Source organism: Chrysemys picta, chromosome 10, assembly GCF_011386835.1.
Source record: "Chrysemys picta bellii isolate R12L10 chromosome 10, ASM1138683v2, whole genome shotgun sequence".
Lineage (NCBI taxonomy): Eukaryota > Metazoa > Chordata > Testudines > Emydidae > Chrysemys > Chrysemys picta.
The window spans coordinates 27,888,048-27,915,104 of NC_088800.1; the positions used below are offsets into that span (position 1 = coordinate 27,888,048).

The window sequence follows — 27,057 nt, forward strand, 5'->3', positions numbered from 1 at the left end:
AGTGGAATCCCAATGTGCCGGTGGATCTCACCCGTCTCACTGTATACAAGGAGCTCCTATTACATGGTCTCTGACACTCAGCTGTCCAACATAACAATTGGGCTAAGCCGTATGAGCTAGTACAGGAGCCAAAAGAGAGTCTGGTTGCTTTTCTGCAGTGTTTCGGGATACCATCAGGCAAACTACGAATGCCAATCCCGATGATCAGGCAACTGAGGCAATTATAAAGGGTATCTTTACCAGCCGTGCCGCCCCTGATATTAAAAGGAAACTGCAGAAAAAGGATTTGATGGGTATGACAATGGCACAGATTCTGGAAACTGCAAACAGGGCTTACAGCCTTAGGGAGGGAGAAAAGGAAAAGAGGCAAGAGAAAATGATGGTTGCAGCAGTACAGGCTGGTGGCAGGGGAAGATTTCAGGAAGGTGGAAGGGGCCGGGGAATGAGAGGACGTGGACGTGGGCGCCCTGGCTTACAGGAAAGGCATCTGGGTCGCAACCAGTGTGCCATATGCCGAAAGGAGGGACATTGGAAAAATGAGTGCCCTGAAAGGGAAGGTACCCCTATGATGGCAGCGGAGGATCAAGAATAGGGGTGTCAGGAGAGACGGACTATCCTGCCCCCGGAACTCCGAGTAAAAATGCGGGTGGGAGATTCGGACATAGACTTTTTAATAGACTCTGGAGCTGCACAAACCGCTGTAAACCAACCCCTTCAGCTGCCCGTGGCAGATTCCCTCACTGTGGTGGGAGCCACAGGGAAAGGAACTAAGTGCCCAGTATATGCCCCAGCGGAATGTGCTTTGGGAAACAGAACTCTATCTCACAAACTGGTTTACCTCCCCGATTGTCCAACGCCACTATTAGGACGGGACCTGCTTTGTCGCTTAGGTGCCACCCTGCATTTCACTCAAGATGAAATAAGCCTCACCTTACCTCCAGAGAATGCCTGGATAATGACCCTTGCAATTGAGCCCTCAGCCATGCAAGCCCCAGAGTGGAGCCAGTGGGAGGAGCAGGTTTTTCCTCTGGTATGGGCATCAGGGATCCCAGGAAAGGCAGCCCATCAAACCCCTGTTACTGTTCAGCTCTTGCCAGGAAAAGGTCCAGTGCGAATCAAGCAGTATCCGATCAAAAGGGAAGCCAGAGAGGGACTGCAGGAAACTATAGACCAGTTCTTAAAGTGCGGGGTACTTCGAGAATGCCAGTCAGCTTGGAACACTCCTATCTTGCCTGTATGAAAGCCCAGTGGCACATAGTGGCTGGTCCAGGATCTGAGAGCGGTTAATGAGCGGGTTAAGACTCTGCACCCCCTCGTTCCAAACCCGTATACACTGTTGGCCTCTATAGGGGGGCAGTACACCCATTTTTCGGTCCTGGATTTAAAGGATGCTTTCTTCACGATTCCGGTCGACACCCAATCTCAGGAGATTTTCTTCTTCGAGTGGGAGGACAAAAGGAGGGTGAAAAAGCAGCTTTGCTGGACAATGCTGGCCCAGGGATTTAAAAATTCCCCCCACCCTTTTCAGCCAGACCCTGGCCAGAGACTTGGAGGAGTGGGACAACGAGGACAAAGTCCTCCTCCTGCAATATGTGGATGACTTGTTAATTGCTGCTGTGGGTCTAACCTCTTGCCTTAAAGCCACTGTGAGCCTCCTGAACTTTGTTGGACTCCGAGGATATCGAGTGGCACACAGTAAGGCTCAGATTGCTCTCCCAGAAGTACAATACTTAGGGTTTTACATAAAGTAGGGGGAACGTCAGCTGTCAAATGAAAGGAAGGAAGCTATCTGCCAAATTCCTATCCCAAGCAATCGTAAACGGCTAAGGGCATTTCTGGGTATGGCCGGCTTCTGCAGGATATGGATCCCAGAGTTTGGACTGTGGGCTAACCCCTTGTACGAATGTGATAAGGGAGCGGATCATGACCCCTTTCACTGGTCCCCAGAAGCCGACAAGGCATTTAAGGTTTTAAAAAGGAAACTGATGGAAGCCCCAGCCCTGGGTCTGCCAGACCTCTCTAAGCCATTCCAACTGTATGTGCATGAAAGGAAAGGGGTGGCCCTGGGAGTGCTTACTCAGTTATTAGGCACCTGGAAACGTCCCATGGCATATTTCTCTAAACAACTGGATCAAGTTGCCCAGGGATGGCCAGCATGTTTGCGGGCGGTCGCAGCAACTGCCCTAGTGCTTGGGGAAGCTGAGAAACTGACACTGGAGGGAATTGTGCAAGTGTATACCCCTCACATGGTTCAAGCCCTGCTGGATACTAAGGGTGGTCTCTGGCTTACACAGGCTCGGGTTGCTCGGTATCAGGCAAAGCTTGTAGAAAATCCTGAAGTTACCCTACAGACCTGTCCCTCCCTTAACTCAGCTACCCTGTTACCGGAGACAGAGGAGCAGGAACACGACTGTTTGGAGACCATAGATGCCCAATACTCCAGCCGCCCAGACTTAAAAGATCAACCCTTCCCAAATGCTGATTATGAGTGGTATGCCGACGGCAGTAGTACAGTTGTAAATGGGCAAAGGAGGGCTGGCTATGCTGTTGTAAATCTCCACGAAACTGTGGAAGCAGAGGGTTTACCTGCTGGGACATCAGCCCAGCTGGCTGAATTGATAGCCTTAACCCGTGCACTTGAACTGTCAAAAGGGAAAAGAGTTAACATTTTTACTGATTCCAGATATGCCTTTGGAGTACTACATGCCCATGCTGGTCTATGGAAACAAAGAGGAATGTTGACAGCTCAAAGCTCTCCAGTTAAGCATGGACTTCAAATTCTCCGGCTTTTAGAAGCGGTACAGCTCCACTCAGCGGTAGCAGTGGTACGCTGCAAGGCTCATCAAAAGGAAGATCAAGATGTGGCTAGAGGTAATGCTAGGGCGGATAGGGAGGCCAAGCGAGCTGCTACCCTGGAACCACTGGAAGCTGAAAATGCCCATATGCAGGCTCTCATCCCATCAGTGGGGGAGCTCCCGACCCCTCAGTACTCTGGCGAAGAAAGGAACCTGGCCAACAGGCTCGGTCTCCAGGAAAAAGAGGGGTGGTTCCACTCCCTGGAAGGAAAGATCCTACTAACAAAGGGCCTAATTCGGCCAGTGCTACAGAAGCTACATCAGTCCACTCACGCAGGGAGGGAGGCTCTCTCTCAGCTAATGGGTAAATATTTTCTAACCTCTGGACTTAGGCCTCTGGCCTCCCAGGTGCAGGCTGAATGTCTAGTCTGCCAAAAGAACCCTCGACCAGGAGTGTCAGTGCTGCCAGCCGCTCTGGAGCCTACCCAAGGCCCAGGACTGGTTTGGCAAATAGATTTTACTGAGTTTCCCCGAACCCAAGCATTCAGATACCTCCTCGTCTTGGTGGATCGATTCAGCGGATGGCCTGAGGCCTTCCCATGCCGTAACAACACTGCCAAAACGGTGGCTCTTAAATTTGTCAGGAGATCATTCCTTGCTTCAGACTCCCCCAGTGGATGGAATCTGACACGGAACACACTTCACATCCCAAGTCGTTCAGAAGATATCGGATGCCCTACAGATCTCCTGAAAGCTCCACACGCCATGGCGACCACAGGCCAGTGGGGTAGTGGAGCGTACAAATTAGACACTTAAGTGGCACCTCTCAAAAGTTTGCCAAGAGGCTTCCCTTAAGTGGCCTGATGCTTTGCCCCTTGTTTTTCTCCGCATTCACGCTCTCCCAAAGGGTAGGTTAGGGCTCAGTCCTTCGAGATTATGTTTGGAAGGGCATGGCCTATGAATGGTACACTGGTTCTGGCAGGGGAGTGGGAAATGGGGTGTGGCTTCTTATGTCAGTATATGTGCTCTCTGTCTGCTGTTCTCTCCACAGGTATACCAAAGATTTGCAGCCTCTCCCGCTGGATGCTCCGATCCACTCCTTGCAGCCAGGTGATTCCGTACTCGTTCGGACCTGGAAGGACGAGCCTCTCCAAGAGAAGTGGAAGGGACCCCACACCGTCCTGCTGGTCTCCCATACAGCAGCAAAGGTTGAGGGACACAAAAACTGGATTCATCACTCTTGTCTGAAAGCGGTGCCCGCTCCTGAACGGGGGACCGTTCAGCCTGCAGAGAAGACTGCCAGTGACGATCTGGGACTTAAGCTGTTATTCAGCGACAATAGTGTCTGCTGGGAATGCCCTGTGATTTCTTTGGACAGTTGCAGCGCACTCCCCATGAGAACTTTGAGTATTGGCTGTGTTTATTTTTACAGGACTGGCCTAACCTGGTGGCCTGGTCCCTTTTGTTTTTAATCTGCTTGCTATTGGTAATTGTTATTTTGTGGGAATTGTGATTGTTAGGCCCTAGGGTCACCTGCCCAGTATGAGTTCAGGTCCAGGGTCTGCCACAGTGGTGCTCTTTGCCATAGGGACACTCCTTTTGTTAACTCCCGTTTCCCCCCAGGCACATGCGGGATGGAAAGGAATCCCTGCTGACTTAGAGACAAACACATATGAGTCCCTGAAGGTTTGCTTTGCCCAAGAGTTTAACCTCTCTAACTGCTGGGTGTGCTCCCAAATCCCACACCACGCAGCAGAATTACCTTGGAGGATAATTCCCCAAAATTGGTCAGATATCTGTTGGGGATGGTTCAGTAGGGGGAAAAATGCCTCGGGTACCCCCTTGTTGCAAAAATGTACCATTGAATCCCAGTATGCGTTAAGGGATGACCCCTGGAAGCCGCAGGCCAACTCAACGTATATCCCTTCCCCTATTAGGCTGCGGTCAGTGGCCCTTGGGTTGGTGTTCAAGTTCAGCAATCACACCTGGTTTGTTGGGAATAGTACCTGTCAGTATTATTTATCCCCTGACAGTGACGCTTCCATCCCTGTCTATGTTAACGGCAAATCCGACTCTACCACTTGGTTCGGATTGTTTAGTGTCACCCAAACAAATAGGTGGAGTAGCGGTTATAATGGCTTGGTAGGGAATGGCCACTCCTTTTACATTTGCGGTACCTCTGCCTATAAGTGGCTACCGCATCAGTGGTATGGAAGCTGCTATCTAGGATATCTTGCCCCACCCCTTCGTATCCTCCCTAAACTGCCCCCTGGCTGCCCCAGGCAGCGTAGATCTTTGTATGCCACCCCAGAGCCCATTACAGAAGGAGACAGGTTGGGTATGATCTTTCTCCCATCCAATGGGGTGGGACGACTGGCTCAATTTTATCGTAGGCTCTCTGTGTTTCTCACCAAGTATGTCAATGAGACCTTGGCCGTAGAGAAAAGCCTTAACTCAGAGCTTTACCAGCTCCGGTTGCTGTCCCCGCAAAACAGACAGGCCTTAGATTATGTTTTAGCCTCCCAGGGCAGGATGTGTGTCCTTATTGGGAGTGAATGTTGTACTTATGTCCCAGAAAACTCACAGGATATTAACAAGCAGGTCCTGTCAGCCGAACAGGCTTTCGAGCAGTGGAAGGCTCAGGAAAGGGAACCCACAGTTTTTGATTCCCTTTGGAGTTGGTTGCCCAACCTGGGAGGACTGGGAAATGGCCTTGTGCGTTTCCTCCTCACAGGTGTGGTACTGTGCCTGGTCACCCTTCTCCTGATTGCTTGTTTTAAATTGCTCCTCCATAAGCTTTGTGCCCCCCGTTCCCCAGAAGTCCCGGCATACCCTCTCATTGAGAACCCCAGCTCCATGGCACTCAATCGTATCTTGTCCACAGAATATGAGAAAAAACAGCCAAAAGCTTGTTGAGTATTCTCAAAGGAGGGAACTGTTGACTTCATTAGGCCTATGTGAACCAAAGTTCTTCAATGTTTAACTCTAATCGACCTCGAAAGCTAGATGCATGGAATGTGTAAACAGCCAATTATCAGTTACAACCCTCCCCCCCCCATACCAGGTACCAAGCAATAATGATGAGGCTTGCATGTTTTTAGCTGGAGAAGAGGTAATAAATCAAGGGGAACAGGACCAGATAACTGTTTAGAGAGAAGTTACTAACAAACTAGACTTATAGCCCCAGAATGATTTAACGGCTTAAATGTATAAACATGCCTTCGGTAGAGAGGGGAGGGGGAGGAAAGGGAGGGGTCGAGCGGGGGGGAAGTGGTGGGGGGGTTTAGTTGTAAAATGTATAAAGAGAGGAAAACTGTTTTTGCTGGTGTGCTTGATCTGAGACTTGCCTGTCTCCTTGCATCACTTTGAGATCTCAAATAAACTTTGTTTGCTTCTCCACCCTGGTGTGTTCATTGGCGCGAAGCACACCGGGCAACGAACACCGCTGTTGCTGTCCTCGGGCCTCTGTGCTGGCAACACTCTTATACTACTGGAGGTTGGGCTTCCATATTATCCATGAAGAACAGACATTTCTTTTTAACCTTTCCTAATAAACAATTAAGTTGCTGATTTACTCTGAGTTTCTATAGGTAAGTGTTAGTTAGTTTATTCTTTATTAATGTTAATGAGCTCAGTGTTGGAAACAGAGCAGAATTTTTATAACTGAGTTTGCTTTTAATTACTAAGAAGGAAAGATGTTGAGGACCCCAAATGGTTCTAAATAACGTGGTTGTGTTTGTCTTTAACTGGCATGTGTTGGTGATTTCAGCATTGCTCTAGCATGGAAGCTCAGTCTAGACTGCATAGGGCAAGATTCGCAAAGGGGTCTTAAGTGTTGCAACACCTAACGGTGCCCTGTCACCTAGTGGAATTCATAATTCCGAGTTAGGTGCCTAGGCACCCCATGCACTGTAGGGATTTACAGAAGCCAGCAAGCTGAGCAGGGAACTGCCTAAGCTAGTCAGGAGTGAAATACTGGAGAAGGGGGAGCACTTAGGGCCTGTATCTACAAAGGGACTTAGGTGCCTCTTTGTTAAGCATTCATGGCTCTGAACCCTCTTCTGGAGTTAAGTGGCGTGAGCCCTTATAGCCAATAGTCCTGTGGGTAGGGCACTCAGCTGGGATGTAGGAGATCTACTTTTAAATTTCTTCTTTCTGATTTGCAATAGAGACTTGATGGTAAGTCGCCCAGATCCGAGGAGATCACCCAAACTGCTGGGCTGTAATCCTGCACCTTAGACTAGGTGACCAGTGGGTTCTCTAAGTCAGGAGTTCTCAAACTGGGGGTCAGGACCCCTCAGGGGGTCACGAGGTTATTACATGGGGGGTTGTGAACTGCCAGTCTCCACCCCAAATCCCGCTTTGCCGCCAGCATTTATAATGATGTTAAATATATTAAAAAGTGTTTATTGATTTATAGGGGGGTCTCACTCAGAGGCTGGCTATGTGAAAGGGGTCACCAGTACAAGTGGTTGAGAACCACTGCTCTAAGTGGTTCTGTGAGTCTGTAAAGGGCACAGCATGAGACGATTGATTGCGCTGTGACAAAGCTGCTCTTGGCTCCGTCCTGTGTGTGCTGACAGTCCGGGGGCGAAGGGACCTTTGGGTGCACCCAGGCCTGAGTGTAACTGTCCTGCCCCCATTTCAGACTGCGGGGAACAGCATGGGTCTCCCGCGTCCCGCCCTCACTTGCAGGGGCAGCCTGAGGCTACTGCCCCGAGTCACGCAGCGCAGGGGGCCCAGGACCTGCTCTGCACGGCCCGGTGCGCAGGCACGTGGAAAGCTGCAGCGCAGCCTCTGCCCCGGGGCTGCCGAGCCCCTCCCTTCGCGGGCCGGCTCCGCGCCCTCAAGTTGCCGAGGCGCGGGAAGGGTCAGAGCGGCGGGAGCGCAGCCCGCCAGCAGAGGGCAGCGCTGAGCTGCGGACGCGGTCCCCGGACCGGTGCGCAGGCGGCTCCCGCAGGCGGCCTGTGGCAGAACCAGAGCGGGCGCGGGCAGCCTCTGGAGCCGGACGCTGCGAGGGCGGATTGCAAAGGGATGATGGGGGAGGAGAAATGCTACCGAGCTCTGGCTGCAGTGAAGCCGCGGTCAGCCGCAGGTTTGTCCCTGATTCCCAGCTCCTCAGTGCGGCCGAGATCTGATTCCAGTCACAGCCTCAGTATTTAAAAGGAAGCCGCTGAGGCGTTACCCTGTCAGAAAAGTATATCCCCGGGGCGGGGGATTGGTCTTGATGACCGGACACGCCTTGGGTACTGTGTGATTTCAAACGAGCCTGGCTTTTCTATTGCCTCGGCTTGCATCTCATTGGCCAGTGTCCCAAAGAGACTGCAGGAAATACACCACCTTGTATGTGAAAAAGGAGAAATGTTCTGCCCTGCTCAGGCTGTGCACACTTAGCTGTTTGCTTTTAGTTCCTGGTCCAGTGCAGGCACCTAGGTACCAAGTGACAGGCCCTTAGAGATAACTAAACAGATGATATGATAGGTAACTTAGGTGAGTATCTTAGCTAATTAGGGTTTGGGGTAAGTGGCCCTTCAGAGTTCAAAACTAACAGTGACTGATAAACTGCTGTTTTCTATATTATTTGATGAACACTCCCTGTGGTTTATCACAGATAAACAAAACAATAGCAAATATCTGCTCAGATGCAGTTACCCAGGACATTAAACTATTGTAGCAAAAGCACAGAATCTGAGGTCAGGGATTTGAACCGAAAGTAACAACCCACTTATTGACTTAAAATGCTTTTAAAATTGTAAATGGGAAACACAGTCAAATATTTTAAAATACATAATAAACGTTGCATGTGTCATGATGATTTTCCAAATTTTGTATATTAGAATTGCATCAGATCTTTTCTATTCAGTCATGTGTTTGTCATGAAATAAACCTTGATGTTTCTCAGAAATACAGTGTGACAGCTATTTATGGGGTGGTTAAACTTACCTAAAGCCAGTTTAACAACTAAAATTAATCAGAAATGGATTCTACACTCCAAGCAGTCACCAGCTCAGTCGCTGATGCCCCCTACCCCCAGCTCTGCTGTTAATTTTCCATCTGACATTGCACAGTATAACCCATGTCATAGAGCTCCTGACCACAGAAAGTCTGCATGGAGAAGGGTTGATTTACACCATTAAATCTTGCATTATGGTGTTGGAGAGGGGAGTACGCAGCAAGCCAGCACAACCTAAAATGTGGCCAGGGATGGCCAGTGGGAGTGTGATTCACATGCAATGCCTGCTGGTGGAGATCCAGTGGAGTCTCAACTACAAGGTAGCACACATCATGAGCAAGGGTAGTGCAAACACCACCCTCCCTGAGACTGAATCCTTGGTTTGAAATGCACTGGCATCTGCTAGTGCAAGGAGTTGCAGTTTGTACTTTACTGCCCTAGCAGGATTCAGTCAATCCCTAGGAGTGAAATTCACTGGCTCCCTTAATATGGCTGCAGAAAGGCCCAAGTGCAACTGAAACACCCTGGCTGTGCTGCGTGCAAGGGGACCGGGAAGAGAAGAGGCTATGCATGAGAGACTCTGCATCTTTCTACATACTGTGGGATTGAGGACCTATCTACGTACATATTGCACCACATATGGTTAGTGATACAGCCCCTCTACTGCACACACAGTTAAATTAGTATAGTTTCTTCTTATAAGGTAAGGGGACTAAAGTGTAACAGTATAGCTACAGCCACAGGAGGGATTGTACAGAGTTAATTATTTCAATAGGAAAACAAGTCCCTAACTGAAATAATTGAATTGGTACAAAACAGTATGTAGACCAGACCTAAACGTCATGGTGGCACTCCTCCACATCAGTATCTGTGTTTGTGTAGGGACCAGGGATGTGTGCTTAAGCTGAGGGAGAGTGAGAGCTTGAGGAGGTAGAGGCAGAGTCAGTATATCCGTGAACTTCAGGAATCCACTGTGTGTTCTGCTGCTAGGAGAAAAAATTCATCTACATATGCCCAAGCTCCCCCCAGCCTCACCCATTTACTCAGGTTCTGCACTTGGGCTCTGGATTTCAGGCTAAGTGAAAGTTTCTGGCAAAATAGGTACATTAAAAAGCCCTATTAATAAATTTGTATTTTGACTATTTCTAGCCAGTTCCAATCAAAAGTACAGAGTTGTGGCAAATGCACATTTTTTTTCCTCCTAAGCACTGATTACTTAGGATTTATGGTTTTAAGGCAGTAGCCTAAATGTTTGTTTCCCTGGAAATGTGCTTTTACTATAAGTTACGGTTTAGTGAACTGTGAAATGCCCCACAGATGCTGATCTACGAATTAGCAATTCGTAAAGCTCTCCAACAAAATGAAGATGTCTCTTTGCAAATCTGAGCTTCACAGAAGGTTTAAGCAAGGGTGTGTATGGCAGGGAGATGGGGGCGGGGGAGAAGGGTGGCTGTTGACCACTGGCTTGTCAGAGTTATGATTACATTTCACTGGTTGATTAAGTGATCCCTGTACGGGGTTTGTGTGTAAATTTAGGTTTGTTAAAGTGCTTCAGTATCCTTTGGTTGAAAGACAAGCAAATATAGAAACACTATTGGGTATAAAGTAATCAACTATTTGAATATGCTCCTGAACAGCTTTAGAAGCCTGATCCTGCTGAGTGGCTTCAATGCCTGTTGAAGTCCATTGATGTGAAGGATGCTGAACATCCAGCGTTTGGCACCCAGGAGGACTGAAACTCTTAAGGAAGAGCATAAAAATATTAATTGCATGTAAAGACAATTTTTTTTTGAAGGAAAGGAAACCAGACCTCAGACGACTAATATTTTTGTTGCTTCAGTGTAAGAGCAAACAGACCCGAATTTCATTGGGTGCGTAGCATGGCGAGGGTTTGAGGCTGTGGGCTGTGTCCCAGATCATTGGATATGGCTGACTTTCTGGTGTCCTTTAAAAAATGTGTTTAGCATAATCAATAAATCAGGGGCCATGGATATCTCCTGCAACTCTTTTTAAATTACGTGGTATTCTAGACACTGGAAAAATAACCATCTCACATCAGCTGGGATCTAAAGATCACAAAATGGTTCATGCATATACAACGTTATCTGAGTCCACCTGCCCCCCCAAAACAAATGTGACTGGGGTCAGATCCTTGGCTATGGCTGCAGTGCACACAGTGCAAGGCGGGGTTAGGGAGGGGGGCAAAGGTGACTTATAGCTCTCTTCTGCGGTCCTCTATCCTGCTGCAGCTATGGATAGACCAGTGCCCTTCTTTGTCACGTTAGAGCAGCAAGTTCATGCCACGGCCAGTCTGCAATGGCCCCTGGAGCCGAAGGCACCGGTGAGGAGCAGTATAGCATGGGGGTCCCAGCCACACTCTCTTTTTCTTTGCTACCCCAGCAGCCTGGAGTGAGAGAGGCATAAAGCCACCTCTGCACCAGCAGAGTATCTTATATGGGGTTATCCTTCCTGGGGCCAGTTAAGTTGGGTTTAGGAGATGCTGGCTGCTACACCACACCAGAGAATCAGGTGCTATGTTGCTGAAGACCAGCGTGCAGGGGGTTGAGTGAGGTAGGAATGGGGGCTCTTATTCTCAGTTTTCCAGTGATTGGACCTTTAACTGCACTTAAAGCTAATCAGGTTCCAATAAGGTGCTCTCACTTGAGGGACCACCAGAATGTATATTCCTGCCTTATAAATAAATGCAAGTTTGGCACAAGTTTTGCTTTGCCCTTATTTGTCCCAGGAGAGGAGCCCCCATACTGCGGAGTCAGCTCCATTTACTAGGAATTGCTGGATTTGTGGCCGCCCCAGGGCCTGGCTGCTGTGCAGAGAGAAGGGTCTCTGCAGGCAGGGATGAGCCAGAGCTCCTGCCTCCTCGGTGCTTCGCACCCCAAAGGAGAAGTCTCCAGCTCAGCTTGGTTGTTAAAACGTGAGCAAGAGTAGCTGGATCCTGCGGTAGTGAAGTGCCCCTCTTGGAGTGAACTGCCGAGACGGGCAGTGGGATGGGGCCCGAGGGGAGTTGTGCCTGAGTGACTGTCACAGGGCTGAGTAGGGAGGGAAGGGGTGGAGAGTGAAATCCGCTCTTAGCTCACACGCACAGCCCTATAAAGCTAGGGCTGCTCTGTTGAACGGGCTGCATTTCTCCTGCTGCTGCAGCAGCGAAAACGTCTCTGCCTCCCCTCTGCCCTGCCTGAGGGTCTAGAGGGATTAAGGAAAGTAGGGAAATCCATCACGTGGAGGAGGAGGTGGAGGGAGAGGGGCGGTCATTAGCATTCCTGTGCTGTGCCTGAGCTGGCAGCATCTCAAGGAGAGATCCGGGGCCAGCCCAGGAAGGGAGCTGGGACCAGGAAGAGGAGCTGGAGCCCGGTTCCTGACACCCGGTCCCCCAGAACCCCTCAGCCCTGTGTGCCACCAAGCACTCGCCTTCCAGTCTCTGCTCTGCGTCTCTTTCCCGTTCTTTATCCCGCTCCGAGTGCCTGTTCTCGGCAGCTGCCTGGCTGATTTGGGGCTCGAGCTTAACTTTGCTTCTGGGTTTGGGGCTCTGCAGCCGCTGCACTTCCCCAGCGAGGCTGGCTCTTGGGATGGGACTCCGGGAGCTGACTGTCTGGCTGATCGTGGCTGTGGGGCTCGTACATGGTGAGTGGACTTTTGTGCTCCTCTTTCCCTTTCTGCCCTTGTGGCTGTGTATCTGAGGGCTCTGCTTGCCCACGCATCCTTTGCTAAGCCCCTTCTCTCCACAGGGCTCGGGCTGGAGTTTACTCTCCTGGTTCTTAGTCATCAGGTGTAGCCTTGGTGATGAGGACACTGTGCAGATGCTCTGCAAACTGCCCCTAGCCCAACAGGTAGCTGTGGGCAATGTTTGGCAAGCTGAGAAGAGGGGATGTGATCCCTAATGTGCTGGCATGTAAGGGGGATACCCATGTGGGTTAGGAAGAAAGGCAATTGCCTTTAAATCCTTTTGGAGAGTCTTCTGCAGGACTCTTCTGCAGTGGTGGGTGGACTGACGCCCACCCCCATATTGTCCTCTCTGTTGCATTGGTGCTCAGATCAGTGGAGTGAAAACTGTTCCCTAGCCCAGTTCACTGTCTGGGATCAGCCTCAATAGTTTTTACCCCCTTGGCAGGGGTAAGGGCTAAAAGATTAGGGGGGGGGAACATACCCCTGGCTTTTAGACAGTAAGCTCCTCAGGGTAAGGACCCTGGCTTCCTTTGTGTGGGGAACACAGGGCTGGTGATCAGGAAATAAGCTGGGGTGAAGGTGTGGGGCGGGAAACAGATGACATTGCTTTGGGACGGGGACAGACACACAGGTCAGACACAAAAAGGGCTGATTCCTACAGTGATGTGGATTTCCACCTGTACACAGTCCTCTAATTCTCTCCTGTATTTGCTGTTCCATCCCTCCACCCCAGGGGTATGATTTCTCTCTCACCAAAAGTAAATGACAGAATGATATGGAGCTTTGAGGTGCACAAAGATGATAAAATTTCCCCAGTGGTGTGATTTAGTATTTGTATTACTGTAATGCCTCGGAATCCTAGTCATGGACCAGGACCCCATTGTGCTAGGTGCTGTTCAAGCACAGGGCAAGAAGACTATCCCTGCCCCAGAGAGTTTACAATCCAAGATATGGGTAGTTTGGTTGTCCTTGTAACCTCCAGTTATTCTGTCTTTGTCTTGTCCTTTTCAGGTATATCACACTCTTCTGTTTTTCTAGTTATAGCTATGCTACAGCAACTATCAAATTATGAGCAGTGTATTTCATCCATTAAAAACTGCTACATCTCACTAGTTCTCCTCCCTGATACAAAGGATGCAAATGTTGACACATTGATCTTAACATTTGGAAATTGCTCTCCCTGGCTAAAGAGGGGAACTGGCCAGAGTGGCAGATTCTGAAAGGTGAGACACATCAACCAGAAGTTCTACCTACTAAGTCAGGGAAGAGAAGAGGTGAGTGGTAGCAGTTTTGGAATAAGAGTTTGCTATGGTAATTAATGGAATAGATGTAATACATGAATTATGGTAGCATTTCTTGGAAGGAGGAAGTAGAAAATAAAGCTAACATAATAGCTGATTTGGCTAATAGGAGCAGATTCTGAGTGGAAAGCATTTCTGAGCGCTGCATTCTTTTACATCATGATGCTGGCAGTAGATTCCTAAGTATTTATCAATTTACTTATTCAAACAATTTACTTGTTTAAAGTGTCCCTGCAAGGAGAGTTCCAGAGGAAGCTCTATAAGGAGTTGCTGAAGAATTACAATCCTCTGGAGAGGCCTGTGGCCAATGATTCCCAGCCGCTCACTGTCTACTTCACTCTTAGCCTCATGCAGATTATGGATGTGGTAAGTCTTTAATATTACAGGATGCTATTTCTTTAAAAGGCTAAGTATTACTGCACCCAATTGACTTAGCCATGGAAATATGACGGTGATGGGTGGATGGTAGAGTTTGTTTGGGAAAGCGCGGGTAACTCGGACAGTCCAAAGCCAAGTTTTGACTGATTCATTTTAAAAAATAAAGCAAGATTTTAGCTATGTCAAATGTAAGTCTCTTTCTGAGATCTATTCAACCTCCTAGATATTCACAAACCTACCAATTCTCAGAACAGATCGCTTTCAAAGAAAGAGTCAAGGTTTCTTCTTTGCTTTATTCTATTCCTTAATTATACTTTGATCCAATGTGAAAATGCTGTCTTTTGAAAGAGATGTAAAACAAAGATCCTGATTACAGTGGCTGTTAAAGAACTCGTGGCACTTTTTGGTGGTGGGGTATCCGGCCAAATCTCACCGTGGATCATTGCATTTTACATTGCTCCTGTATCTTAATTTAGATAAGCTGTTCTTCATGTCCTATCCTAAACTTTTATGTAACTGTGTGCTGTTAATTAGTTGCTATGTTCCACGCCACAACTGGCTGCATATCCATGGTGAATGAAATGATTCCTGTGCAGAGTTTGTTATATTTGCATTTGTGAAATGACAAAACTGCTGGGAAAAATCCCATGAATAGCTAGAATGTACCACATGAGGTCATTGATATGTGATATTGGGGTGGTTATACTTTACTGTTCACCACATCATTTATTTTTATTAGATTTAAAGTCATTTAGTAAAGAGGTTAGTTATTTAAAAACTAATAGTTAACCTCCAAATGCCATAATGTCTCCAGCCGATGTTCAAAGTAAAAAACATTAGGAGCAGCAGAATAAATAAACTGATGGGATTATACATGACAGATAGCTTGTTATTTTTTTATTTCCTTACAAGATGCCGATTGGCAAAAGCTGGTCATTGCTGATTTACTATCAAAAGGTCAGTACATTGAGAGCTGTGCAGGCTTAAATGTTCATAGTCTCTAGTAAACATCACTTTTAGGGTGTAAGTTTTAGATTTCCAAGATCTAAATGGGAATCATGATAGGTATTTCCAGTGTGAGATTTATTATTCACTGACATGAGTGTAGCTAATAGTACGCAAATTTTTGTGTCTGTGCAATTAAAGCCAACAAGTAAACCTATCACTTATATTCTAGTTGTGGCTATTGTCATAATAGTTTTAATACATGGTACATCAGAACATAACACTGGCCATACTGGGTCAGAGCAATGGTCCTTCTAGCCCAGTATCCGGTCTTCCAACGGTGGCTGGTGCCAGGTGCTTCAGAAGGAATTATCGGAATAGGGCAATTTATCTAGTGATGCATCCCCCTCCAGTCCCAGCTTCTAGTAGTCAAGTTAGGGACAGACAGAATGTAAGGTTGCATCCCTGACCATCTTGGCTAATAGCCGTTGATGGACTGATCCTCCATGAACTTATCTAATTCTTTTTTTAATCCATTTATACTTTTGGCCTTCACCACATCCCCTGGCAATGAGTTCCATGGGTTGATGGTGCATCAACCTGTGGAACTGGTGGGACACTGGATAGGAGGACAGAAATTACAGGCAGCGTGTCTCTAGGCGCATTAGGGAGGGAAGGATGAGTGTTTTATGTAGGCTGGAATAGGCAATTTGAAGAGGCACTGGCAGGTTAAATTTGCTGCATAATTTAATCACAGACTGTGGCTGCACCTGCATGGGCACATAGTATCGGGAGAGGTCAACTATGATGTGGGTCAGAAGCACAGGGACAGCAGTAGACTAGTGCTGTAGATGGTACTACCTTCCCTGTTGGACGGTATACAGGGCGATGGTATTAGTAGTAACTGTTTGTTATGGTAGTGCCTAAGAACTGACCAAGAATGGGGGCCCATTGTGCTAGGTGCTGTACAAATCCAGAGTTACAGACTGTCCCTGCCCCAAAGAGCTTACAGTCTAAATGGACAAGACAAGCACCGGATGGGGGAAGGGGTGTTAAACAGAAGCATAATGAACAATGTGATGGCAGCAAATGTGTTAGTTCCACATTTTTTTGGGGAGTGGGGTGGGCTTAATTAGGAGGGGATCAGCTAAATGGAAAGAAAAATGAAGGAAGAGAGCTCCCTGAGGAAAGGGGGACAGGGCAGGGGACAAGAGGGTAATATGGGCTGATGTAGATGGAAGCTGAGTTGAACGGAGTGGGAAGGAGAGGGTTGGAGCAAACAGCCAGTCAGTGCAGGCAGAGGAAGTCCACTCAACTGTAGAACATTCCCTGAATGTCCGAAGGCCCCTGCATTGGCTGCTTCTGCAGCTGTTCCTACCAGCTGGAGACTCTGGCTGGTTCCTCTCAGTTGTTCCCTAAGGACACGTGGGGAGGGAGAAGAGGGGAGAGGAGGAGAGGCACCACTTGGGTCCTAGTGCTGCCAGAGTAGAGGAGGCATCTCAGCTCAGTTCTGGGTCCAGAGAGATGCTGGGGAGGAAAGATGGTCCCGACTGGATTCTCTGGCTCCCCATGTGTGCTTTCTGCACCTACTTACTTATTTAGATTTCATCTCTTTGTGCCTTCCTGCCTTGATAGTTCCAGAATTATCAGAAGAGCTCAGCACTCCTTATTGGGGCCAGACTTGCAAAAGAGTTCAGCACTCTGGACGATGAGCACTTGAAAATCTGGCTGCCACCTCTTCTGGTCTAATATGTAATTATGTACAGTTACAAATGCAAACTTCAACGTGGTGCGAAGTACCTTCGCTGAACTCCAAACAGACTTCAAAAAAGCCTTCCACACCATTGATCTAATTTCCAACATGGCCTCCAGCTGCAGAGTTCCTGCTTGAGTATGTGCCTTCCCTTGCAGGAATTCGGACAGTGCAGCACGGTCCCCTCCATACGCTGTGCCTCTTGTACAAATACGTTTGTATAAAACCTAAGACCAATCAGAGTGTTTCCATATGTTTTTAATTCCAAAAGTAAGTTTTGTTAAAAAAAGCAAAAGCAAATCAGTGCCCCCTTTGCAGTGCATTTAACCCATTTCAGCATTATGCTGATGCCTGAGAACCTGAAAGTGAAATTGACAGGGAACTAGTCAGCTAGACAATAAGAAAACTGATTAGTCTATATTTGTTTGAGCTGAAATACAGAAAGCAAACAAATAGCATGAAAAGATGAAAGAAGTTTAAAAATGATTTATTTTAATAATTAAAGGTGCTGTTTATAACAAAATTAATTACATTTAAGGGCTTTAAAAATATAGACATATGTGATGTAGCCTTACTGAAGTCAATGCAATTACACCTGGAATTAATTTGGACCATATATGTTAATCTGTGTCTACACTAGAAAGGGTTTGCCAGTAGAGCTGTACTGGCAAATCCTCCTAGTGAGGATGTAATTTATATCAACAAAATTGTTCCTTTACTGCTATACTTATACCAGTTCTCTGGATGAAATAAGCTATGCTGTGAGGCTTTGTCACTGATATAACTGCACAAAGGCTGGAGTTTTTGCTGGCATAGCTATGATGTTGAGGGGCAAGATTTTCCCCCCCACACTCATAACCGACATAGCAATGCAGGCAACACTGTTAAGTGTAGACCGAGCCCCAATGAACTCTAACCAGAGTGCAAATAGTTGGATACTCAAATGGCTAAAGGCCAACAGCTAGTGAACTTTACAGAGTTGTCATTTCTTCTGGAGTTGTCGAGTATAATAAAAAATAATAGAAGGAAAAGGCAAATATCCATTTATCAATAGATTGAAAACTCCTTTCTGTACATTGTTGTTTTTTTTTTAATTCAAACCACAACAAGCCAGTGATACTGTAGTTACTCACTGTAAAATTGATTGCATCTCTCCCTCCAAGTGTTGGGATTGACAGGCATGGGGAGAAACCAACCAGGCTTCACAATATAAAATAAATGAGTATTCTGCATTTTCAACAAGAATCAAATATTGAAGGGAATGATGAGTACTCGTCACAACAAATTACTTAGTGAGCTTGTAACAAAATGTGCCACCAACATATTTCCTGGTGACTGATGCATTCACTTTACTTGACTCACTTAGTGGTGGATTAAGGGTGCATCTCTAGTGCACCGGACTGGACACCACCTCTACAGGAGGCCCTTTAATTTCCCCTGGTGAATAGAATGTGCAAGCCCACTGCCCAGCTTATTCATCTCACTTCTGTTTTCTCCTACACAGGGGAAAGAGGCAGAAAGTACTTCCAGCCCCTCTGCTATAGTGGGGGTTACTTCCTCACAGTTTTTAATGGTCCCTGAAAGACCCAGTGAATGCTTCCCCCTGCCCCCCGAGGGTACTGAGCCTACTGAGTCCTCTTTACTGCTGTGCTTATTACTATAGAGGCTGACATCAGCATTACGTAGAGAGGGAGCTACTCAGATCTTGTGGTGGTGGTGGATTGAGAGATGGAGTTAGCACCAGGCTTTATGGGAACAGTGGTCACTGAGGGATTGCAAGAAGTGGGAGGGGAAACAAGGGGACCATGCCAAGAGAGAAGCCGGGGAACAGTAGAAAGGACAGATGCCGGGAAACTGGGAGGTCTGTTAAGAAGAGGAGAAATGGGGAAGGCCTGGAGGAGATCAAGGGGAGAGATTGGGGAGGATTCTTCAGAGGAAAGATGGGATTTGGGATGGGAAGATGAGTGGGAGATGGGACGGGAAGAGTCAGTCCTGTGGTTGAGTAGAGGTGGGCGTGGAAGGAGATTTGTGACAATTTATTTCTAACAGTGCGGATGGGTTCTGTGTACCATTTGATCTTCATTTCTCTGCTCACCAATAGAAAATCATTGCATGCACCTCTATGCACTGAAATCTTTATCTTGTATTGTCCAACTCGTCTTTTTTTCCATATTGTATCCATCCTCAAGTTTTAAGGGGAGGAGGTGACAGTCAACCGGAACTGGTTTTTAAGGGCAGATACAGATTAATATTTTCCCATAGACTTTATTTTTGTTTCACCTTTTTTGAAATGGGAATTGCCAACCACTTTGATAAAGGGAGTGAAAAATAACCTGCTTTCTCTGTGACCTGTCATTTGCTGAAATCTTATTTTGAAACTTCTTGTGGCACAGCAATTTAGGATGGGCAAATGGGCTGATATTCAAATTCAGAGGCCTGTTGCATTTGGTAATTTTGGGATCAAGACAAACAAACTGGAAATAAAAGGAGTAAGAAATGAACTATGACTTACAGGAAAATGGGAGCAATGGGAACATTTCAAGAGCAGAGAGAGAGGAGAATTAACTCCCCCCTTTTGTATTCTGGTATCTGTACCCGTTAGTGGCAGTAGCAGAGGAGGGATTCCTAGGTGGGTAGAATATAGTAGCATCAGCAATGAGCATGTTTAAAAGATGTGGAGCATGCCTTTTAAAAACACAGTCCTTTATGTAGACTGTTCTTATTCTCCCTCTCCCCAGAGATGGAAACATACTACTTCCATAAACGGCTATGCTTCTAGTCCCATCCTGCCCTCCACACTCTCTAGTATACGCATTGGATGTGAATCAAAATAATCCTGTATAACATGAAAAGCTGCCAGTATATAAAATCTCACACAATATATTTTATGAAATCTATTGAAAATATATATTTCCCCCCTGGGATAAATGAGGGTGTTTTTTAAACATGACTTGGTTATCTTATTTTTTCCTACCTTCTCTTACTTTTCACACTATTGTAAGTCTGAGCCTGGAGCTACATAGGAATGTGATATGAAATCGCTGCCTAAGACTTTAGGGGCAAATTTTGCCCTTCCCCTGTAGTGTTCAATTGAAGTAGGTAGCAAAACTAGTGCAGTTCCAAGTCTATAAAAGACACTCAGAAAGGAAAGATGGTAGCTGAACAACATACAGTGATGATGGCAGGAGTTTTTTGTTCCTCTTATGAAATTTCACAATGGATATATTTAGGTTTACTGTGAGATAACATGATCTAGAGAAGCTTTTCCAAAAGACCTCAGGGACACCACAGAATGTCATGAGACATAATGTGAAAACTCTAATCAATGAATGTCAAATCAGCATAAGTCCCCACTGTAGACTTCTCAAGAGAGTCAGGGAGAAAGAGTTGGAACATCTGAGATGCTATACTGTTCAAGTACTGTCTTTTATGTTTTTTTTTTTTTTTTTGCATCTGTAGAGGTTGCAGAAACAACATTTAAAAACCCTTGTCCCATTAAACCCATTCAGATCCCTTTGCCCTCTCCAACAGGACTGTCTGATACAAGAAAAAATACTTTAGATGAAGTTTAACAGAATTATTGGCTATTTGCTTCAAAGCATTTCCTCTTCCATGCTGTACTTGTCTCCTTTTTTCCAGCTCAAACAGAATGAAGAGTTGAACTCATTTAATTGAATGTTTTTGCTTGTGCTGTTTTCTTTCAAAACTAACATTTTGTGTCTGGGAGCTTGTTGCTTCAAGGCATTAGCAGTCTCCTTCCTTGTTGGTGTAAATATATCCTAATGGCATCCATTGATGTACTTTTAGGTCCCAGATCAGCAAAGTGTTTGTTGTCATTGAGTCTTAATCTGGTGCTTAAGTGCTTTTCTGAATTGGAGGTATAATAAGGTTTTGTCAATGTTTTCATTTTAAACCGTGAAGTGGGAGCATTTGGAGTCTGTGTAAGGGGGCGAGATATCTTGTCTCTGACCCTTTACATTGGATTGGAATTTTGTTTGCAAGTTATCCCTGTCCTTGCAGACTTTTGTTAACCAGGTGCGACATTTGAAAGTTAGGAATACAAGAATTGCAATACTGGACCAGACCCTGGCTTATAAAGCTAGGTATATGCTTTCTGGTAGGGTCCAGTAATAAGAGCTTCAGTAGAAACTGGGACGTTTTAGTTTGCAGATGTTTGTGTGTATACTTCATTCTCTTTTGAGATGCATGGGTTTAAACCCCTTATGTTTTACTTTAAATCTAGAGTTTGTACACAGTATCTCAATGTAAAACTCAAGAGTTTATCCTGATTTCACACAAAATTCATGTACCTCTTATAATTTCCAAGCAAAACCAAATCAACTTAGGTGCTCTTAAAACTGAGCCAGATTCATAACCTTGGAGAGTCTCTAGCTAGACAAAAATGGTCTCTGTTTTCGATTCTATAGCAAAATCCTCAACCAAGTGAGCTGTGTCGTTTGTGGTTTTAATTGCAACCATTTCACACAAACATAGTATTGCTGTTCGGCACAAACATCAATATTTTGAAAATTTGTTTGATTTTTTCCTTTTTTGATGGATAAATTTATTTTCAAAGTCTCACTTCTTTTGATATGAAAGCAACCATTTTGTGTGGAGTATTTTCATGATTTTTTTCTCACAACTATTAAATAGCCTGTTAACTAGGTACTGTTGAACTGTTCTAATTAACCTGAGAGATGACTCAAACTTTTGGCAATGTTTGCACTGAATTGAAATAAACCGCCTCATCTGCCAAATATTTCAGATAAATGTTTTTTCACACCATTATTTTTCATTTTCTCCTGCTTCTGGTCTGTTTCATTTCTACTCCGGACTGAAAGAAAAATGCTGAAATATTGTTTGTGAATAGTATCTCGTGCAAATGTGTTCTTGTTGGCTTTTCAGTTCAGTCTTGCAGACAAAATATATAAAAGGATCCAGACTTCTGGCAGCTTATCTCAGCTGAACTGAGGATTGCTCATCATACTCTCACTTCTGGAAACATGGCTATACAAAGCAAAGGCTCTGGTCATGCAAAGGCTTGCACATGCTAAGTTTTACACACTGTGAGTAACACCATTCATTTCAATAGGGTTGCACACCATGCATAGTTAAGCCTGCATATATATCTCTGCAAGATCAGGGCCTAAGTTAGATCACAAATCACTTGGATCCAATAAACAAATATCAGTGTGAAATATTATGAAATGTTAAAAGAAAATCACACTCTTATTCAGAGAGAACAATGAGTTCTATAAAACCAATCACCCATCAAAGAAAAGAGGAAAGAAAAATAAATCTGGAAGAAATTAATAAAATGGAGCTGAATCAACAGGAACATTGAAAATGAGTGCTAAGGACATGCATAAGCTGCTTATCAAGTCTCAACAGCTTCTTTCGCAAACAATAGCTCTGGGAGAAGCTCATCAAATCTGCATTGTTCTTTGTAATTGTTAGCATTCATTTGTGGACTTTAGAAAAAGTCTCTCTGAGTCTGTCTCTGCTCTCTTTTCCCTGCTCTGTCTTCCTCTCTCCATGCTGCAGAGAAAATGTGCAACCCTTTCATCTCCTTGAAGACATTTCTAAATGACTATAAGTTTTCCTTGGATTGTAGTAAATTGGAACAGTGCTGGAATATATTTTCCAATAGTTTTAAATGAATTTGGTGCTCTTGAAAGTTACTGGATTGACAGAGGATATGTCTACACTGCAATTAAAAACCTGCAGCTGGCCAATGTCAGCTGACTTGGGCTTGTGGGGCTCAGGCTAAGAGCCAAGGAGCTGTTGAATTACTGTATAGACATGCAGGCTCAGGCTGGAGCCTGGGCTCTAGAACCCTGCGAGATGGAAGGGCCTATATGTGCTTCTTAATTATTTTACTTTCTAATTTACGGCTTGGCTAATAATTTTGCCTCTGTTGGTTTCCTGTTCCCAACCACTCTTCTCAAGCTATGCTGTCTCTTAAAAGAGGCCTTAAATAAATTCAGTATGCTATAGGATGCACAATGGTGAAGAACAAAGAACTAGTTTAAACTACTTTTGCATAAAGAAAAATAAAGGTCACAATGTTTCTTCTTTTGTAAAACTGTTTCTGTATTCATTGGACTTTGGATCAGGCCCTTGTCTATGAACATCAGGACTTATGAACTCTCCTCATAATGTCCAGGAGAGTGGCTATTTTGCAACGGGTAATGTCTGTAGAAAATTGCCTCAGAGTAACTGTACCAAGAAGAAAAATATTTTCATTAGTTATCAGCAAAGCAATTCATATATCTAACATTTTTCTCATATCCTTTGTAAGGCCGTGCTGTTATTACAAATAGAGGGGTCACACTACTTCCTGTGTCATAAAAAGATTTATTGAATACTTATTATTATGGTAGGGCAAAAGGTCTGCTCTGTTCAGTCACTTGAGATCATCTGCAGAACTTCTTGTTAACAGGACAATAGGTTCATGATTGGCATGAATGTTCAGTTCTTAAAGAAACACTACTAATGTATATATTAACTGTTTTACCTAGAGCAATAAATCCTCACAAGATACAGCATCCAGATTTCGAGGGGCCTACAGAACATTATGCGCCTATTCAACTACTGTATTAAACCATAACCATATCACAATAACACATCAGCTCTTTGAAGCAAGGGCCATCTCTTTATGTGTTTGTAAGTACAATGGGGCCCTGCTCTCTAGCTGCTACCACAACAGAAATAATAAATAATAATGAACACAATAAACAAGAAAATAAGAAGCGTTCCTAAGATTTTGTGCAGGACTTTAGTCATGTAATTAATAATAAAGAGAGCTACCCAATTAAATCTCTTCATACTACTTTGAAAATGTGGAGCTAATGCATTATGGGCCAGACTCCGCAACCCCCTTGCATTGAGCAGCTCTTACTCACACCACCCAGTCCCATTGCCTTTATTGGGACTATTGGTGTCCATTCAGCATGAGTAAGGGTTGTAGAATCTGGCCCTAAAAAGTTGGTAGTACCACGATGTTACCTTGATGCAAGTCCACTGATGAGCTCCTTTTTCAAGATAAGTGCCTGCTTTTTAAAATTCTTCAATGTTAATTATTTTGTTTTAATTTATTTTTTGGTGTCCAGTAAACAAAGGCAAATATTAAAGACACTTCCTAGCTTCCTTCTAAAACAACAAAGTGAAAACTCACTTCCTGTATTCTCTAACCTAGGATCTCAGTATTTAAGGTTCCAAGGAAATCAGGCTACGATTAGGATTGGTAAATGAGACTTTAAATGCTCTGAGGGCATTATATTCTTCTGTATATTAAAAAATGAAAGAGTGGTTTGTAACCTATCATCTTTACATACTATAGCTCAAAATACATTATCAGTAAATGTAAGTAAAATAATTATATATATGACTATATAAATTACAGAAAAGTGGATCAAATTTCTCCAGCACTCATCTTAAAGCCATAAAAACATTATTGTGATTAATAATGGGGGTGGTGGAACTCTGTATTATTTTCCAGTAGTATAATTAAAATACTTAGTCTTATCTAATACTTATAGTCTCTGTTCAACTCTGGTTGTTATATGTAGACAATATTCAGAGACATCATTAGGAAAAAAACTAGAAAAGTGGTCTCAAGGCCTTTTGATTTTAATGACTTAATTTACCTGGTTGCTGATTTCTGGACAAATCATTCTGTCCAATTTTTCTAAATAATAGTTAACAATTTACCAGGAAAGCTTTGTTCTTGCTAGAAAGGTTATTCCAGGCCTCTGGTCGATTGCATTCTCTTGCATTGATGTGGCAGTGCTGAAAGAAATTTCACTCAAGTCAGATTGTACAGATGTTCAGTGTATGAAAATTCAAAAGTTCAGAAATTTGAAAGTGCAGAAAGCTTCCTAGCATATATTTAAGAATGAAAGTGAGTTGGTCCATATTTGAAACATAAAAATCCTGGTCAGTCCCATATACCCCAGTTAGTGTGAAAATCTGTAAAGCCAACAGTATTCCATCATCTATATTTAATTGTGGCTTATTCCTGCATCTCAGAATTGACACCTAGGTCAGCTAAATAAAATGTAAGCTCATTTGTGAAACATATTTTCTTAGAGAATCAAACTCTTTAAGCATTGAGAGAGCATTTTCTTGAACCATTAGAAGATCAATCATCCTCTGATTTTTAGTTTGGAGTTGGCCATGGGACAGTTGCTGTAGTATCATCTCCTAGCAAATTTTCTGGGAACAACTTCCAGAACATTAAATTAAAATCAACACAATGGTATCTTGTCCCTCAGTGACGCATTAGGAACCCTGCCGCTGTCAGCAATGGTGTCGGTCCCAAGCCTGTATAAAACAGGAAGGTGCTGCAGTTGGGTTTGTGACTCACTCATGTAAAACCTTATTGTGAGGAAACAGTTCAGTTAAATCCAAATTTGAGGATGGTAGGTGCAGTTGGAGCCAAAACCCAAGCACGATCTCAGTGAAAGCCGAAAGAAAGCTGAGATCTTGACTCATCGAATCCTGATGACAAAATCTGTAACAAGAGTAGACATATGGAATGGGCCTACTTTGTATAGTACTGGAAAACTGGCACAAGTTACATGAGAAATTAAAAAATACCCTTTGAATGTGCTTGGCATCAGTGAGACAAGATGGACAGGGAGTGGCAAGATGGTGTCTGATGATGCTATTGTCTTATACTGAGAAAGAGGAACACACACAAGAGGTGTAGGAGCTATGCTGGATAACATCACAGTGAAGACTGCTGGCTTAGGAGCCAGTGAATGACAGATTAATAACAGCCAGGCTACAAACAAGACATGTCAAGTGTACAATAATCCAAGTATATGCACTGACAGATGCAGCAGGCAATGGTGAAAAGGATACATTCCATGAACAGGTGCCGCAAGTATTGCCTAACTATGATATCACGTTGATTATAGGCCACTGCAATACACAAATTGGCAACAACTTTATTGGCTGGGAAGAAGTCATGAGTGAGGCAATGGAAGGCATCCAAAGTGATAATGGCAGACAGCTCTGTGGCACAAAGATAGGTGACAATCTCTTCCAGCACAAGAGGCTTCACTAGCTGACACGGAGATCACCAGACAATGCAACTGTCAACCAGATATCTCTTGTTTGTATATCTAAGAGATGAGTGTGACGGGTTCCCCCCCCCGGGTGCCATCCGGAACTGGGGTACCCCTGAGCCCTAACTGAGTCATAGCAGCCATTACTTACCGGCCGGCTAAAATGTTTACAGGAAGGCTGAGCTTCTCCACAGATCATTGTCTTTGTTGATGAGCCATTAGCACTATCTAGCTTCATCATTGTTGTACCTGAAAGGCGGGCTGTGGATGTTTTTTGCAGAGTAAACGCATTTAAATATTCATAACTTCAGATACAAAAATGATACACGCATACAAATAGGATAATCATATTCAGCAAATCATAACTTTTCCAATGACACCTTACATGACCCATCTTGTACAAAATGCATCATAATTATGCCATAATTATATAATAATCATACCCCCATAATGAATGTGGGGTGTAGTGTCACAATGAGCATCTTCTTTGGGGGATATCAGAGTCAGCACAGGAGCTGATGTTGGCTCAGATAATTATCTTTTAGCAGCCACATTAGAACTTAAACTCCAAAAGATCACAAAGGTGTACAAAAAGTGTTATAGCAATAGAGAAGTTCAGGGATAAAGAAATGCAGATCAGACTTCAGATTTCATTTAGGAACCATTCCAATGTTTTACAGGACCAGGCTGATGAAAGTCTGGAAGAAGGTGGTAGTCAAGACAGCAGAGGGAAGTAATGGGCTTCCAAAGAGGGTGGAAGAAAGATGCATGGATTATATCTGGAACATGGGCAGTGATTGACAATTGGAAAGCTCTGAAGGCAAAAAAGAAACAGTGCGAGGCACAGGTAGAAGTCTTAGAGGCATATGAAAGATACAAAGGAAAAGATAAAGAAGAGATGCAGGAAAGATAGAAACAACAAGGAGTCCGGTGGCACCTTAAAGACTAACAGATTTATTTGGGCATAAGCTTTCGTGGGTAAAAAACCTCACTTCTTCAGATGCATGGAATGAAAGTTACAGATGCAGGCATTATATAATGACACATGAAGAGAAGGGAGAACCTCACAAGTGGAGAACCGGTGTTGACAGGGCCAATTCGATCAGGGTGGATGTAGTCCACTCCCAATAATAGATGAGGAGGTGTCAATTCCAGGAGAGGCAAAGCTGCTTTTGTA

The 27,057-nt window shown here is 44.7% G+C and overlaps 1 protein-coding gene and 1 pseudogene across 1 annotated transcript in view; both read left to right on the forward strand.

The window, feature by feature from the left end:
• The first annotated feature begins 55 nt into the window (after nucleotides 1–55).
• Nucleotides 56–6,008, forward strand: LOC135973933 (uncharacterized; annotated as a pseudogene).
• A 5,873-nt stretch (nucleotides 6,009–11,881) lies between these two features.
• CHRNA7 (cholinergic receptor nicotinic alpha 7 subunit) overlaps nucleotides 11,882–27,057 on the forward strand; it is a 95,449-nt gene continuing 80,273 nt past the window's right edge. Inside the window, exons 1-2 of the mRNA XM_005284965.4 lie at nucleotides 11,882–12,387; nucleotides 13,957–14,096. Of these exons, the coding sequence (XP_005285022.1) occupies nucleotides 12,333–12,387; nucleotides 13,957–14,096 (195 nt within the window). The 5' untranslated portion in view covers nucleotides 11,882–12,332. The remainder of the gene's footprint in view (nucleotides 12,388–13,956; nucleotides 14,097–27,057) is intronic.